Source organism: Beauveria bassiana (genome assembly GCF_000280675.1).
Source record: "Beauveria bassiana ARSEF 2860 unplaced genomic scaffold BBA_S00028, whole genome shotgun sequence".
Classification (NCBI taxonomy): Eukaryota; Fungi; Ascomycota; class Sordariomycetes; order Hypocreales; family Cordycipitaceae; genus Beauveria; species Beauveria bassiana.
This window is the reverse complement of record NW_007930863.1, coordinates 91,355-105,822: the sequence shown is the minus strand read 5'-3', so window position 1 is coordinate 105,822 and position 14,468 is coordinate 91,355. Positions and strand designations below refer to the sequence as shown.

The following is a 14,468-nucleotide window of genomic DNA, read 5'->3' as shown; positions in this document are numbered from 1 at the left end:
ATCTCATTCATCTCTTTGTTTTATAAAAGTCTATTTACTTTATTTGTTTGTATACTTTCTTCTTCATCTCGCTTGGAATATTTTGTACTAGCTCCTTAATCCGTCTAGAAGGCCGTTTAAAATTCATGTTGCTACTACACACTGCCTAGGTCCATAGAGGTACCTATAGCCTCTGCGTCACAGTGGTAAGCACCAAGCCGCCACTACCCAAGAGTCAGAACAGCCGCGAGTTTATCCTGAGCCTCCATTTAGTGTTCAAGGAAGATTGAGAAAAACCTCGAGCATCTTGTCGTATTTCGGCGTGCCCATGCCGGTAGTGGGATCCCAGCCAGCAGTAGCATTGAAGCCCTTGCCGTTGCACAGGGCACCACTATTCATCCCACCCTTGACGACATCGTTGAACATTTCCCGGTGCTTGTAAATGGTGGGATTTATGAACCCAACAGGGCCCTTTCCAATTTTGATCCGCTCCTCGTTAATCAGGTTCACCATGGCGCCAATGATGGGCGCACTCATCGAGGTTCCGCCCGTATACAGGATCTTTTGCTGATACACGATGAAGCCAAAATCGCCTGCAGCGGCCAAGTCGGGGTATCCGCGTCCCACACCGTTGTACAAGCCGCCGCTCTCGTAGGGGATTTTTCCATCAATGGTGCTGTAGTTTGCGTAGCCAGGGTCGTGGGATTCAAAGTACCTGTGTTGAATGTCAGTCGCGAATACGGCACTATACTATATATACTACCGCCCTCGCCGCGGGACTCTGCATCACCCAAGGCCGCTGTGATGATTTACTTACCGGCTCACTGCGTCTTTCTGGTACTCGGGCCGAGGAAAGATGTTCGAGAAGCCTCCACCAGGCGAATACCAATAGGAAACCATTTCTTCATCGCCGGCATCGCCGCCTTTGACAATGGCCGTAGAACCGACCGAGGTCATATACGGACATGACGACGCCTGATCTGCTGTAAAGACATCTCCGATTTCGCCCAGACAGCCTTCCTCGGCAACGCCTTTGTCGCCGCTGGCGAGAAACATCGAGGTTCCTTGCAGGCCCAGCTTCATAAACTCGTCACACTGGCGCTGTAAATAAACCCTGTCAGCATCTGCACCGGATCCCGGGCGGAAACACTCTCAAAAAACCTTTTGATAGCTCACTGGGTAGTCCTTTTCAGGAAAGCCATATGAGATGCTAACCACATTGGTTCGATTAAAGACACCGCATTGACGCACGGACGGCACGCCGTCAACTTCGGGATCATCTCCGCCCATGTAGTCACAGTAGCTCCCATCAATCGCGTCGAGGAAAAAGTCGAAATAGTTATGGGGGTGGGACTCGTCATATTCCGTCTGAAAGTCGACAATCTGCTGTGGCCAAATGAGCGGGTACGCCATCTGGTAATCCAACGTCGCCTCTGTCCCTGCCTCTTCCAGAGTACCGTTGGCGCGGTCGTGGCCAATAACGTTCACTTCTGGGTGGGTGCCATTGGGAATCTCAGGTGCCATGAGCGTAAAGTACCTGTCCAGATCTTCCTGTGCATATTTCTGATTTTCCGACTGATAGATGCCCATCTTGTTGCTTGGGTCCGCGAGAGTACCGACTGGGATGTTGTACATGGCGCGAAGGCATTTTGGCGTGACAACTTCGGAGCATTTCTTTGCGTTTCCTGGCAGGTCAATAGAATTAGCTTTCAATCGACCAAGGATAGTTGAAATAAAAAAACCCTGCATTCTTACCTTTGTCGTCTGTCCAGCCGGACCCGCTGGGTGTCCTTGGCAGTGATTTGACATGACTACGGCGAGCAAGCTTGTTTCCTCCACTGACGGAGCGTCTGCGCAACATGGCCAGCCCGGGCACGACAAAGTCGACGACGTTGGAAATGTCATGGGGAAGACTGTATTCGTCCGTGCCAATGTGCTCCAACTCGCTTCTGGGGTGGTGATAGACATGATACCTTGTCTGAAGAATGTTTTCGAGTTTGTCAATCGTCGTTGAAAAATGGACGGACCCTCCGCTTTTGGGTACGACAACAGAGTCGTCAGAAATTCCAGAGTCGGCAAGCCAACGCTTCACAGCATCCACAGACTCATCAGCGGGCTTGAACAGCTCCACGACCTGCTCAGCAGTGTAATGCTTTCCGAAATTGGGAGAGTCAGGGTCAGAACTAGATGTCAGTTGTAAGTATGCACATGTAGTTTGAGTTTATGTCCTGGCACTTACACGTCCATGAGGTAGTCCATGCCATTTTCCAGATTGCGCTGCTTCAAGGCAACTCGCACTTGAATGCGGTCATTAGCCGGCATGGCGTCACGCTTGACAAAGTTACTTTTGCCATTAGTCTTGCGACTTTCGTGGACAACATGGCGTATCTGAGCTGAAGGCGCAGCAGTTGCCGAAGCTGCTAGACTCAGCAAGTAAATTGTGGTCAACTTCATAATGAGACGATGAATAGAGACCTTGTAGATACTATTGGACTTGATTTATGAAAGCTTGTCACACCCTCTTCAAATTTGAATGCCGAGTGCGGTTGTCCCTTATAACCACATTGCAGTAGTTCATTGCCTTGCCAAGCGGCATTTTACCAGCATCGGCGTAATAACTCAATCGTATGATGGATCTAAGAATTATGCCCATCTACTGCCCGATGACGCGTCAATACGAACTTGGTCCCTGTTAGGAAGGTAATGGGGCAGTGGTAAGTTGAGGTCCATTAAAGCAGGATTAATTCCACTTTACTAGGAGTAATGGTCGAAATGGTCACAATGACAATGGTATCCTCAAAACTAGCGTTTCAGATCAACATGCCCGGCCCAATCGAAACTTGAACAACGAATTACAAGTGTTGAACTGGTGATGACGCGGCAATGCGAAGTGGGTTCATAGTAACAAGGTTAAAGGGAGCTTAAGATGGTGCGACTATAACAAGGTAGGGATCGTTGTCTTTTTACCGCGTATCATAGGTGGTAAAATGTGTGGTAGCGGCAAGTCTTCGTTTAGGTTCTAAATTAACCGCCGGGATTTACTTTCGATCTTTGGACATCTATTGAGGACAAAGTTAGCCAACCCACTTCATTATCACGGCATAACTGCGTCTCGCAACCAGGCTGGCCAGAGTAATTCAGTAGTAAATTCATGTTGCCAAACTCAAATTATATGTGCCGTATTTTCGATTTACACATTAGAATACTCGCGACCAATACGCCCAAATTTGCATATCAAAAGCTAAACAAAACTATATAGCTTAGCTAAAGCTGACGGAAATCAGAACGAAGAAAGAGAAGCACTGTCAGAGTGAGTGCCACGCACGAGTCTGCTGAGGGATTTCTGTGAGCTGATTTTAGACTGTCGTCGTTGTTTCTGTCCACGGATCTTGCGCAAGCACTCGCCAAGTCCGCTGAAACGCGGCCCGTCCCACTGTCGATTTCATCGATCCGTCGTCGCATATATCTCTTCTGTACGGAGACCATGGTATGATCCTGTCCAAGTAAAGGCAACTTAATTTCCGTTAATCCGTACCATGAGAGCTATTAACGGGAGTATCAGGGTTATAGTAGTGTGTTCCACCCCATTATTTTGGCTCTAGTTGCCTCGTTGTTGCTCGTCAACCTTCTTGGTCGCGGTGGCTAAGTATTAATCGTTTTAGCGCGCTGGCTGCTAGCGGAACGAGGTTACCTGCCAAAATGAATGGCCACTGTAGCGGTTTTCTTGATCTAGAAAACAGGCTGGAGAATTGACAAGTTTGACAAGAATATCGCAGCTTGCGTGTACAATTGGCTTATAGCATGGATGATATGACATATATGACTTGGACTCTAACTATTACCAGGTACGGAGTACTGTGACTGCTGCTGCAAGCGGGGAGCCAGCGGGCCCTCGGCATCACGTCAATGCTTGAGTATTAGAGGATAGTGAATAACTGGTACGAAACAAACCACACCAAAAAGCAGTTGGAAAGTCAGTACTGCAAATCCATGTACCAGTATTCGTATAGTCACAGTCACTGAACACAGCTGTCTACTCTGTGACACGCCTGCGCTTCTCTTTATTACAACGGTCAAGAAGTGGGCAATTCGGATTGTAGGGTGGCACAAGCAATGGATTGGGGAGTTCCTCGTAACTAGGCCTTGTGCCAGTGACGAAATCAAACCAGTTTCTCAACAAAGCCCAAAGTCCTGAACTCAACTCTCAACAATGATTCCCTTGTCAGACGCTGTCGCTGCTTTAACATCCTAGACATTCGCAACGATGCTCATTATACGTACGTAATCCGTACAAAGCACACTCCCTCCCTGCTTATTAGGCATTGTGTCAGACATTCGAATTTGTATATGCAAGCCCTGGCCGGGCCGGCCCACGCACCAGGATCCGTGAGCTAGTCCGAACCAGATCTAACAAGTTGTTGTTTCTTTTTTCCCGCGACACGCAGCGACGCTACGAATAGATTGCAGTAACGAAACACCGACGAACCGAGTCTCATTGGCGATAGTCCACATAATGACCCGCCAGCCAGCCGGTCTTTATAATTCCTCGAAGCAATACCTTGTCCACTGGTAACTAATTCCCCGCTAGCTGACATGGTTCAACACGGCGTCGTTGAAGACTGGTAGTCGGTCCGCTTTTCGTGTCAAACTCGGCGCACGCCCCGGCTGCTGTACATTCCTCCGGGGAAGAGAGGCAGCAGAGGATTCAAATGAGACATGCAGCTATGGCGGATTCTGGTATATGCGCATTCCCAGGAATCGGCGACGGGCCGTGCAACGCCTCTCAGCCAATTCTGCCGGCACACGGACATACTGGCAACTGGTAATTAATATATGAGGCTGAGTGCTGATCCGCACCTACTGTGCACGCCCATGATGCCCATACCAAGTACGGATACTCGTTCGCCTTGCACATCTGCAGTCCAATATATCGGGCAGCCATGTACCGAGTACACTCCCAGTCTCCCGCAAACAACCGCTTATTGTGACAGCCAGTGGCACACTTTTGACCATCTCCAGTCCTCAGCTCTGCGTTATATGGTGCATGGTAGTGTTTCTCTTCGGCACCTCTAGTCCGTACTGATAAGTTGTCATATTGCGGCTACTCCATACGGATACACCTGGCTAGATGCCGACAACAGCCCCTTGCCTCCCCCCAGTTGCCGACAGCATAATCTTACCTAAGACCAGCCTCCAACAGATGAAGATGGATTTTTCATGGTGCATCATTCGCCTGTCTTTTTTTTGTTTTGCTGATTCGTCGGTGACGAGAGGATGCCGTCAACAAAGCAAAAACGAGCCAAGGATCACCATAGTGCTGGAACTTGGCGTCAATCAGCCGTGCCCAAGTTTCAGCGTCCCGAATTCGGTCCGCCGGCCGCGGCGAGCCGGTACATCCAAAAAGGCCTTGTTTTTTTTTGGCGCAGAAATTGTTGAGAAATCAGATTGCGTTGGAATGCAGCTAGTCCTGCACTATGTTTACTGTTTACCGCTTTCCTAGGCCTTCTTCACCAAAACGCCCCAAAATCTGGGCAAAAATGTGAGCGGATCGTCAGTCTCCTCGACATTTTCAAGGCCCTCCCACTCGCCTGCAGCCAAGATGGCACCGCGGATATCTCTGTTCATGTTGCAGCCCACAAATGTGCTCCAGGCAGGATTCCAAAGTGCTGTGTATCAGTTAGCCACTATGCTTATTATAATTGACATGCCGGTGCGCAACGTACTCTGCCCGATTGAGGTCAAGGTATCCCTGCTCTTGCCATGCTCCCAGAAAATGAACTGTCCGCCGGGCTTCAACAGTTTCCACACTTCCTTCATGATGGCACGAGGGTCGTTGACGGCACACATGACCTGAATGCTCAAGATTGTATCCAGACTGCCCTCGGTCACTCCTTCTGCCCGGAGGATGTCGCTGTCCTCGACGCCGCACACGACAAACTTGTAACGGGACTCGAGAGCGCTAGCCTGCAGCTTCAGGGCAATGTCGTCATTGAAGTTGGGGTTTGGATCGATGGCGCAGATGGATTCCACAAGATCAGGGTCGAATCGATGAATCTGGTTGCCTGGACCCGGGCCAAGCTCGAGGATCTTGCCTCGGGCCTGCTTGACCAGAGACGGAACCACGGTGGTGCTTTCATATTCGATGAAACCCTCCGCTGAAGCAATGCTGGTCAGTAAAGGGATTGAAAGCCGCGACACAGAGTGTAGCCAAGGTATTCTCACAGGTCTCGCTCAAGAGGCTAGCCACGCCATATTCAAGCTGCTTTGTCGGATTCCACAAAGCGGCAAATCCACGAGTGCGAAAGGCTTCCTTGAAAGTAGCCCAATGAACTGTATCGTACTGTTAGCTCGTCTCTCAGGAGACCGCCACCGCCACCCCCTCCATTCGCGTACTCGTGATGGCGGGCCAGAGAAGCATCAGCGGCGACCAGAAGCTGTTGAAACGAGTAGGCTTTGGTGGTGGCATGGTCACGGACGTGTATCGTTGGCAATTGTCGGATTCTAGATACTCGTTCTGGCGGATATTTCGATGAAGGGGGGGCTGGAGTCGATCAAGTGTGGGCGAAGGATTGCGGGGAAGGGCGGTTGATGCAAAAAACAAACACGTCGTGTAACCCCAGCCTCTGTCAACACTTGTCTTGGTATGGCGTCACGTGCGGCCGCTCGGCATGCAAGAAGTTATTACCGGACACTACAGCAGACGCCTGCAAGTTTGACGCTTTGTCGATTGGTTCTATGTAGATGTATTACACTGATATTCCTCTAGGATGCCCTCTGGGCCGACTGCATGGCATGCCTCTGCTTTAAACCGTGGTCCTTGATGAACAGACAGAGGCATAGATGGATTACAGCAAGCACCGCAAACGTGACATAGATCACTTTGAGACTATTCATATAGGCACCAGAGATCAATCTTCGCTCCGAGTCGGTCAAGCCCAAGTCTTTCAACGCAAAAGCAGAAGACGTTAGCCGGGCAATCATCTCGGGGCTGAAGCGGTGTTGTAATTGTGCAAACAGCAGATTGCTTAGGGTAGTACCGGAAACTGGACAAAAAATCGGATTAGCTGACGTAGCATGCAAAAAAGGTATGATAGCCTTGTAAGCGGAGGATAAATCATACCTGTGGTGCCTGTTGCGCCACCCAAATCGCGGACGAAATTACGTAGACCGGTCAGAACCGCTCGGTTTTCGGTATCGGAGCCTGCAAGCAAGCCAACAAGTACTTGCAGTAAACGGCAACGTTAGTGGATTTATCCAGAGAGTTATGCGATCGAGAAAATGACGAGGAGCAATTACCAGGCTGGAGAGAGCAGCCGACCCCTAGTCCGTCCAAGACGCCCACGAGAGCTACTTTCCATATTTCGGATGTTTGGTTCAAGAATAATTTGCCCAGCGCAGCCGAAACCCAACAGAAAGCACCAAAGACAATGACTGGCTTGTATCGACCCGTGGCCGATATAATGATGCCTGTCAGGGCCGAAGTAAGCCCATGGGCCACTACCATGGGCAGCAGCAGAGTTCCAGCGCGAGCTGGACTTGCCCCCTGAACATTTTGCAAGTAAAGAGGCATGAGAAACAGGTTTCCCCAGTATATCCAGCCTATAATTATGTTGGTACCGATGAGAATATTTGTCGACCGTCCATATTGAAAGAGTTGTGCGGGTAATAGAGGCAGTTTCGCGAACCGCCACTCAATTGTCAGGAATACTCCTAGTAAAACCACTCCAGCAGAAAGCATGCTTATGGTGGCTGGAGAATTCCAATGTAGCCTCGAGCCGCCGAGAGCAATGGGTACCTGTTGATTTCTTCTGTCAACGCTTTTTGTTATAAGACTTGGCTGGCCATTGTCGTAATGCTCACAAGAATCAACGAAATGCCCGCCAGGCTAACCACAGCACCTGGCCAGTCAATCAACTTCAGCCTGCTGCTAATGTTTGAACGCCCCGCATCATATCTTGGTGTAGATGGCCACACGGAAGACAGATAAGCTATGGCAGCCAGGCACAACGGGCAGACAAACCAAAACGCCCAGCGCCACCCAAAGGACTGGGTGAGGACGCCGCCGACGACCGGTCCCAAGCCGTTGCCAAAAGCCACAGCCATGCCCACCATGCCGAAATAGTAGCCGCGCTGCTCGAGCGTGGTAATGTCGGCAATGGCAATCTGCACCAGTGCGTTGATGGCTCCCGCGCCAAAGCCCGTGCAGGCGCGCGAGACGAAGAGCTGCAGCGGCGTGGTGCAGAAGCCGCTCCACAGGTTGCCGGCGCCCATGATGCACAGCGCCGTCACGAGCGCGGCCTTGCGCCCGAAAATGTCCGACAGGCGTCCATTGATGAGCTGGATGCTGGTGCTCGTGATGAGGAAGCTCGCGCCCACGAGGGAGATGGACGCTCCCGTGTCCAGCGCCGAGGCAATGGCTGGCAAGCTGGTGGAAATGGCCGTCTGGTCTAGAAACGAGGTGAATTGAATCAGAGCAAGAGCAGGAAAAACGGCCAGTAGTCGTTTTTTTGACAGTGCGTGGGACTGGTTGCGCAACAGCAGAGGCGTGGTCTCGTCCATGGCGCCAGACGTCTTGATGCTGCTTTCAACTAACACTTGTCACAACTGTCGTGATATTCAGCAGTCTTTTGTAAAAAAAAAAGTCGCTGACAATATTTCTTGGTGTTCCAAGTGTATGTGCTTTTTGGCGGCTGAAGAAGTATCGGCAAGGTATTCGTCGGGCAGCCCCAAAACCTGGCGTCGCCTTGTCTCGGTCATGAGAGATTGGATAGTTACCGCTCCCCTGTACTGCGCAAGCCCGCCCTACAGTCTACAGTTGAGCAGTTCAGGAGGCCACCCTTCTGAACACACTATACATCGCAACCAGATAGTACATGGATTTTCCGAGTCTGGCCGCTCTCTGTAACTACGCAGTAGTCTCGCCGCGTATAGGCCAATTTGCTTCTGATTCCTCTGAAGTCATTTTTCTCTACAATGATACTGAACATTTGAGGAAAATCAGTCGTTTTTTTCGATAAGACTAGAAACCAAGGCCCATTTTCCCTAGTTGACATGTTTGCGGCCACAAGCTTGCCAATCTGCCTCCCCTATACGCCTTGAAGCGGTCCTTCTAATATAGACGCACTTGAGGATTTATATCTAGCACAATTTTCTTTCAACTTTTTTGCTCGATCTCCTGACTCATGCGAATTCCTTCACTTGTTATCAACCGAGATTTCCAGGGCAACTCTCAGCTTACGCCCTGCTGACTAGGCACCTCATTCACGCTGAGGACAACTAAATTAGGCGACGTATAAGTGTCGAGAAATACTAGCAATTGATGAGTCCGGTCCACCGACGCCGAAAACCACGCAATTAATGAAAAACATTGCGTTGCAAATGTTAATAATCTAACCAAATACATGGCAGGAGAAGCACAGTATAAATGCTAGTCTCGTGGAAACGGAATCGCATCCCAACGTATCCGACGCAGGTGACGGTCTGGGTCCTTGATATGATTACGCGCGTGTAACCAACGCCTATTATCCATCAATATAATTGTACCAGACGGGCAATCGCTTGCCGTTAGATGGACAGTAGACTTTGCAGCCACGCCAGATGTGCCATCAAGCAGCGTGTCCAACTCGTGCAGGGCCGCAGCCGCCGCGGTAGTCTGAGGTTTCAGCAGATCGCGCCGATATCGCATCATGGTTGTTGTTGAGCCGCTTGTCTGACCAAAAGCCATGATGTTGCCCTCAATCTTTGTCTGAGAGACATCCTTGATAAACTCTGGGGGAATAGTAATCGTGTACTCATTGCGTCGTAGAGACTGTCGAGCCTCGGGCGACAGAGCCTCGCCGAGCTTTTCAATGTTCATGGCAGACAGAGTGCCCCCTCCGTGTCGGTCGTGCTGCAGCACATGAAGACCAAAGTAGCGCGGCGGCGAGGCCTCGTAGCTGCAGTCCGTGTGCCAGGGAAAGTCTTCCATGGTCTCGGAGCGCGCACGATGGTTGGCCGTCTGGAGCGGAATCAGCGTTCCATTGCTCGGACGAACGTCCCAGAACCAGCCCTGCGATGCGCTGTGGGTGATGGGAAGCTGATGACCGTGGTTTTTGTTGAAGCTGCAAACCAATTTCTCGAGAAAGCTGCTCTTTGGGTCTGAAAAGTCGAGCTTAATCTTGGCCATTCCACTGCGCTCCAGTGCTTGATGTACATTGGCCACGAACCGTGGCTCCGTGGCGCTCAACGGGTCAGTGGCCTGGAATTGTATTGTTGATGGCCTCTCATGGCTGTCTCTTTTCGTTTGCACCGTTGAAAAGGAGCAACTTCGTATAAGTGCAGGTTGGTATAGCACAGGCCGCTTGGTAGGAAGTCGGGCGGTGGCTCTGCATAGTCGCGAGGACGAATTGGCCACATTCATTGTGCATAGAGAACTGAGATTGACATGTAGGTGACGGCCCCTCTTCTCTCTCTCTAAACAGATTGCGTACAATTTCGTCTTCTTGTTCAATCATAGCGCCCGATTAATACTCTGTCCGTGACGTGCACGGAGTACATGCACCGTGGACAAGAAAAAGAAAGGTACGTAGCTTTTCCTCTCACCTTGTCGCCAGCTGAAGCACAGGGCCACCTTTTCCATTTGTCTCAGTCTAGCTGCAGCCACTTTCCATATTAAATAGTAGTCGAGACATGCACTGATCAACGACAGCTTTCCACAAAAGACCAATAAATTTGCAGACATGGACAGTGCACCGCCAGCGGAGGATGGGGGAGTGGCCGCACATTGCAGACGCCTTGCCGTTGTTTCTCGCTGCACCCCTCTAGCAGGGACCAAGTCACGTCCATGTTACTAGTTTTCACCGAGCTATGAAACATGCATGAGAAGCTCAACACTGGATCATTTTATGCTGTCATCGTCCGCCCCCCCCGATAACGTTGCTTCAGCGATGAATACGACTCGCTGCGTCGTCAATCTTCTGAAACTGACCAAATAGCTTGCATCTCTTGTTTTCAGGGTGCGCAGATTGGCAGATACCTTCAATTGATCAGGAATGCATCGATCCTCCCCCCTCTCAGCGAGCAAAGAGGTGGGCGAATTTGCTCCAGCTCCAGCTCGCCCATGTCCTGAGCACAGAATCAACACTTGGTTGAAAAGATTCGTTCTCGTTTCTTTCGCAGTCTATCTATGCGCTCAATTGTCTACACTCTTTCCCTTCCGAATCTCTATTCCAACAATCTCGTGTTCCTCATTCGACTTGCACAAAACACTATTGTCTATTCCCTCGGCAGAGCGAGCACGCGAATGGAGTGCCTATTACACAAACACTAGTCATCTTGCAGGAGAGGGTTGGGAACAGGCTAAATGGACGCAGGCAAAGTGGAAGGAATTTGGCATTCCACAAGTCGAGATTGCATCTTACGACGCTGACCTTCCCGCACCACGAGCCGAAAACCAGCGTGTGGCCCTTCTTCAGGGCGACGAGGTGCTCTATGAAGCGCCGCTGGTGGATAATACCAATGCCAGCTTCGCGCCAGCCTATTTTGGCTTTTCTGCCAACACTAATATCACGGCCAGATTCGTATACTGCAATTTTGGCAGCCAAGAAGACTTTGACGAGATTGCACGATCCGGTATCAGTGTTGTCGGCAAGATTGGTATATTGAAGCTTGCCAATGCGTCACCAACGCTCCAAGCGAAGGGGCTGGAAATCTTTCGTGGTATCCAGCTTAGCAATGCGGAAAAGGCAGGCTTACTCGGAGTCATTTTCTACACCGACCCTCAAAATGATGGCACAATTACCGAGGCGAATGGATACAGGCCATTTCCTGGCGGTATCGCACGCCCGCTGACTGGAATCGAGCGAGGCGGTTTTGGCAATTCTGGTATGCTTGTTTCGTGACCATGTATGACAATATGACTTTTGTAACTAATTGGTTTAACGCAGAGGACTATCATGAAGGGTTGCTACCCAAGATCCCTTGCATCCCTGTGTCTGCCCTTGACGCGGTTGAACTCATCAAGGCGCTCAATGGAATCGGTCCGTCGGCCAGGAAGATCGGCGGTCGTTGGCTCGGCGGCGCACTCTACGTCCGTGGCGTTGGCTACCATGTCGGACCTTCTCCTGAGCACCTTACCATCAACTTGGTGAATAATGCTCCCATTGTCCCCTTAAAGAGCCACAATGTCATTGGCACGATTCCGGGCCAACTTGACGACGAAGTCGTCATCATCGGCACCCACCGTGACGCTTGGGGTCCCGGAGCAGGCGATCCCGGCAGCGGTTGCGCGGCCATCAACGAAGTCGTCCGCAGCTACGGGAGTGCGTACCAGCAGGGATGGCGACCGCTCAGAACGATTGTTTTTGCCAGTTTCGAAGGCGAAGAGTTTGCCCAGCTCGGTTCTCTGCTGTGGATCAAAGATCACTTGAAGTGGCTCAAAGCCACCACTGTCGCGTACCTCAATGTTGTTGTCGCCGCGTCTGGATCTGTGTTTCACGCCAAAGCTAGCCCTCTCTTGCATAGAGCTGTCTGGAACGCAACTGCTCAAGTTCAGTCTCCTATAGTGCCAGATCAATCGATTCTAGACGTATGGGGCGGCTCCATTGCTCCGGCCGGCGGCGGCGATGCCGTTCGCTTTCAAGGCCTGCCCTGCATCGCGACTGTGGATATTGGCTTCTCTCCCGGCTTAGGAGATGCGGTTTTCTCGTATCATACTGGTTTTGACAACTTTGCGTGGATGGACCGCATCGGCGACCCCGGCTGGAAGCAGCACGTTGCCAGCGCCAAGCTGATGAATCTCATCGCGGCGTACATGATCGAGTCCCCAGTCATCAATATGAGCGCCCGGGACTACTCCGGCGAAATACAAACGTGGCTGGACCTTGTGCGCGAGCTCGGTAAACGGTCATCTGAAGTTGATCTCTCCGGGTTGATGGCGGTTGTAGAGAGATTTGCACGGGCAACGGCGCTCTTCGACCGCTATGCCGATACTCTTAGAGCAGCCCCAGGATCGTGGTGGAATGCCGCACGGAGCTACACGAGTGCCCAAAGTCTACTAACCAAAGCTGTTCGGGGAGTGAACAAGGTCTATATAGCCTTGGAGCGTGAATTCTACTACGAAGCCGGTATGGATGGGTACCACGGCCTTCACCACGTCCTTTATGCACCAGCAGCCTGGCACACCATCGCAAACCCGATGCCTGGTCTGGACAAGAGCCTACGAGAAGGAGATTGGGAGAATGCCAAGGTGAGTGTGACTCAATTCTCACGGACTAAATGCTGACATAAATCGTTCTTTAGAAATGGAGAGACGTGTTGATTGACAAGATTGGCAATGCTGCGAGGTTGCTCGAAGATCATCTCGCAACAGTTGGACAGAATTAGCTGCTGGCTGTTGGCCCAAATGTGCGACTAGAGGACAAGCCTAGAACTTGGCAGATGAACAGTATAATCTGGTAATATGTTCTAACCCCCTGCATTTACTCTTCTTCTACACGTGAGCACGAATGACAGAATGGTCCCGCGAACTTGCCGATTGAGCCAAATTTTCAGAGTCAAGTCTTTGCAACAGCTCTCTACCAGGGTCGGCAAAGAGAAAAAAGCCTGAAGTTTTGACTAGTGAGATGATGTAGAAGAAGCTAACGGTGACCAAGTATGGTGCTATTTTGCGTTAGTGGGCGGATATCTTGTGCTACGCGTGCGCCAACAAGATCAATGCCTTTGACAGCGACCAGAATTGCTTACATACACCCACTAGACTGGGAATGCAGCACGATGCTGTGGTGGCCTGCAGGGCTGACCTGAAGATTCGAGCCCTCGATGGTGGCCAGCTACTAGGCCGCCCCCCGCAAGAAATACGCCACTTTTGTCGGCTTCAACCTCTGGCACAAACAGGTGACTGCCTAGATAGCTACAAGCAAGCAGCTTTCACATCACCAATTAGCTCTTAGTGATGCATATCACCAAATCCGTTGAGGGTTTTATTCAAAAAATCCAGCAAGATAGGATTCAAGCAAAGGCACATCACCTATATCTATTATAAACTTTGGCGCTACGGAGCTGCAACGGCCGGCAGCGTAAACCCTTGTGAGCAACAGAACAAAAAGATCCACCAAGGTAGCCGAAGAGGCCAAACATCCCCAACTATCGCAAGGTCCGTGACGCCAAAAATCTTATTTAACAGACCTAGTGCTTCGCCACTGCATTCCGATAAAGCCCTCGTCCTTGTCCATCACGAGAAGATCTATTTCGTCAGCCTGATGTGTAGCCGCCACACTCTGGAGAGCCATTCACTCTAGAAAGATCCCCCATCCCTCGCAAAAAGACTCGATGAGGCCATTATCAGGCCCTACTCAGTATAAAATTTACGTGACGGTGAGTTTGGTGGCGTTTATGGCTGCTTTGAGGCTAAAAGCTTAACCTTGACATTGACTTAGTAGGCTATAAAAGGTCGCGGACGCCCGGAAAAAAAAAAAAAAAAAAAAAAAAAGAACCAAACAGATAGCCAGAAG

At 50.6% G+C, this 14,468-nt stretch overlaps 4 protein-coding genes across 4 annotated transcripts; 1 reads left to right on the top strand and 3 right to left on the bottom strand.

Annotated features, from left to right (window-relative positions):
- Nucleotides 1-255: 255 nt before the first annotated feature.
- BBA_07809 (protease S8 tripeptidyl peptidase I (cln2)) lies at nucleotides 256-2,433 on the bottom strand (the record flags this gene model as incomplete). Its single annotated transcript, XM_008602906.1, has 5 exons — nucleotides 256-694; nucleotides 797-1,080; nucleotides 1,156-1,664; nucleotides 1,735-2,162; nucleotides 2,219-2,433. 5 exons carry the CDS (start codon nucleotides 2,431-2,433, stop codon nucleotides 256-258), a joined length of 1,875 nt encoding a protein of 624 aa, XP_008601128.1.
- A 3,042-nt stretch (nucleotides 2,434-5,475) lies between these two features.
- Nucleotides 5,476-8,538, bottom strand: BBA_07808 (efflux pump antibiotic resistance protein; the record flags this gene model as incomplete). The annotated part of the gene is made up of 8 exons (XM_008602905.1): nucleotides 5,476-5,645; nucleotides 5,703-6,134; nucleotides 6,202-6,309; nucleotides 6,373-6,520; nucleotides 6,838-7,022; nucleotides 7,100-7,180; nucleotides 7,276-7,522; nucleotides 7,870-8,538. The coding sequence occupies 8 exons, from the start codon at nucleotides 8,536-8,538 to the stop codon at nucleotides 5,476-5,478; spliced, it is 2,040 nt and encodes a 679-aa protein (XP_008601127.1).
- An 868-nt stretch (nucleotides 8,539-9,406) lies between these two features.
- Nucleotides 9,407-10,378, bottom strand: BBA_07807 (taurine catabolism dioxygenase TauD; the record flags this gene model as incomplete). The annotated part of the gene is made up of 1 exon (XM_008602904.1): nucleotides 9,407-10,378. One exon carries the CDS (start codon nucleotides 10,376-10,378, stop codon nucleotides 9,407-9,409), a length of 972 nt encoding a protein of 323 aa, XP_008601126.1.
- A 631-nt stretch (nucleotides 10,379-11,009) lies between these two features.
- On the top strand, nucleotides 11,010-13,341 carry BBA_07806 (glutamate carboxypeptidase; the record flags this gene model as incomplete). The annotated part of the gene is made up of 3 exons (XM_008602903.1): nucleotides 11,010-11,841; nucleotides 11,904-13,204; nucleotides 13,258-13,341. The coding sequence occupies 3 exons, from the start codon at nucleotides 11,010-11,012 to the stop codon at nucleotides 13,339-13,341; spliced, it is 2,217 nt and encodes a 738-aa protein (XP_008601125.1).
- Nucleotides 13,342-14,468: the final 1,127 nt, after the last annotated feature.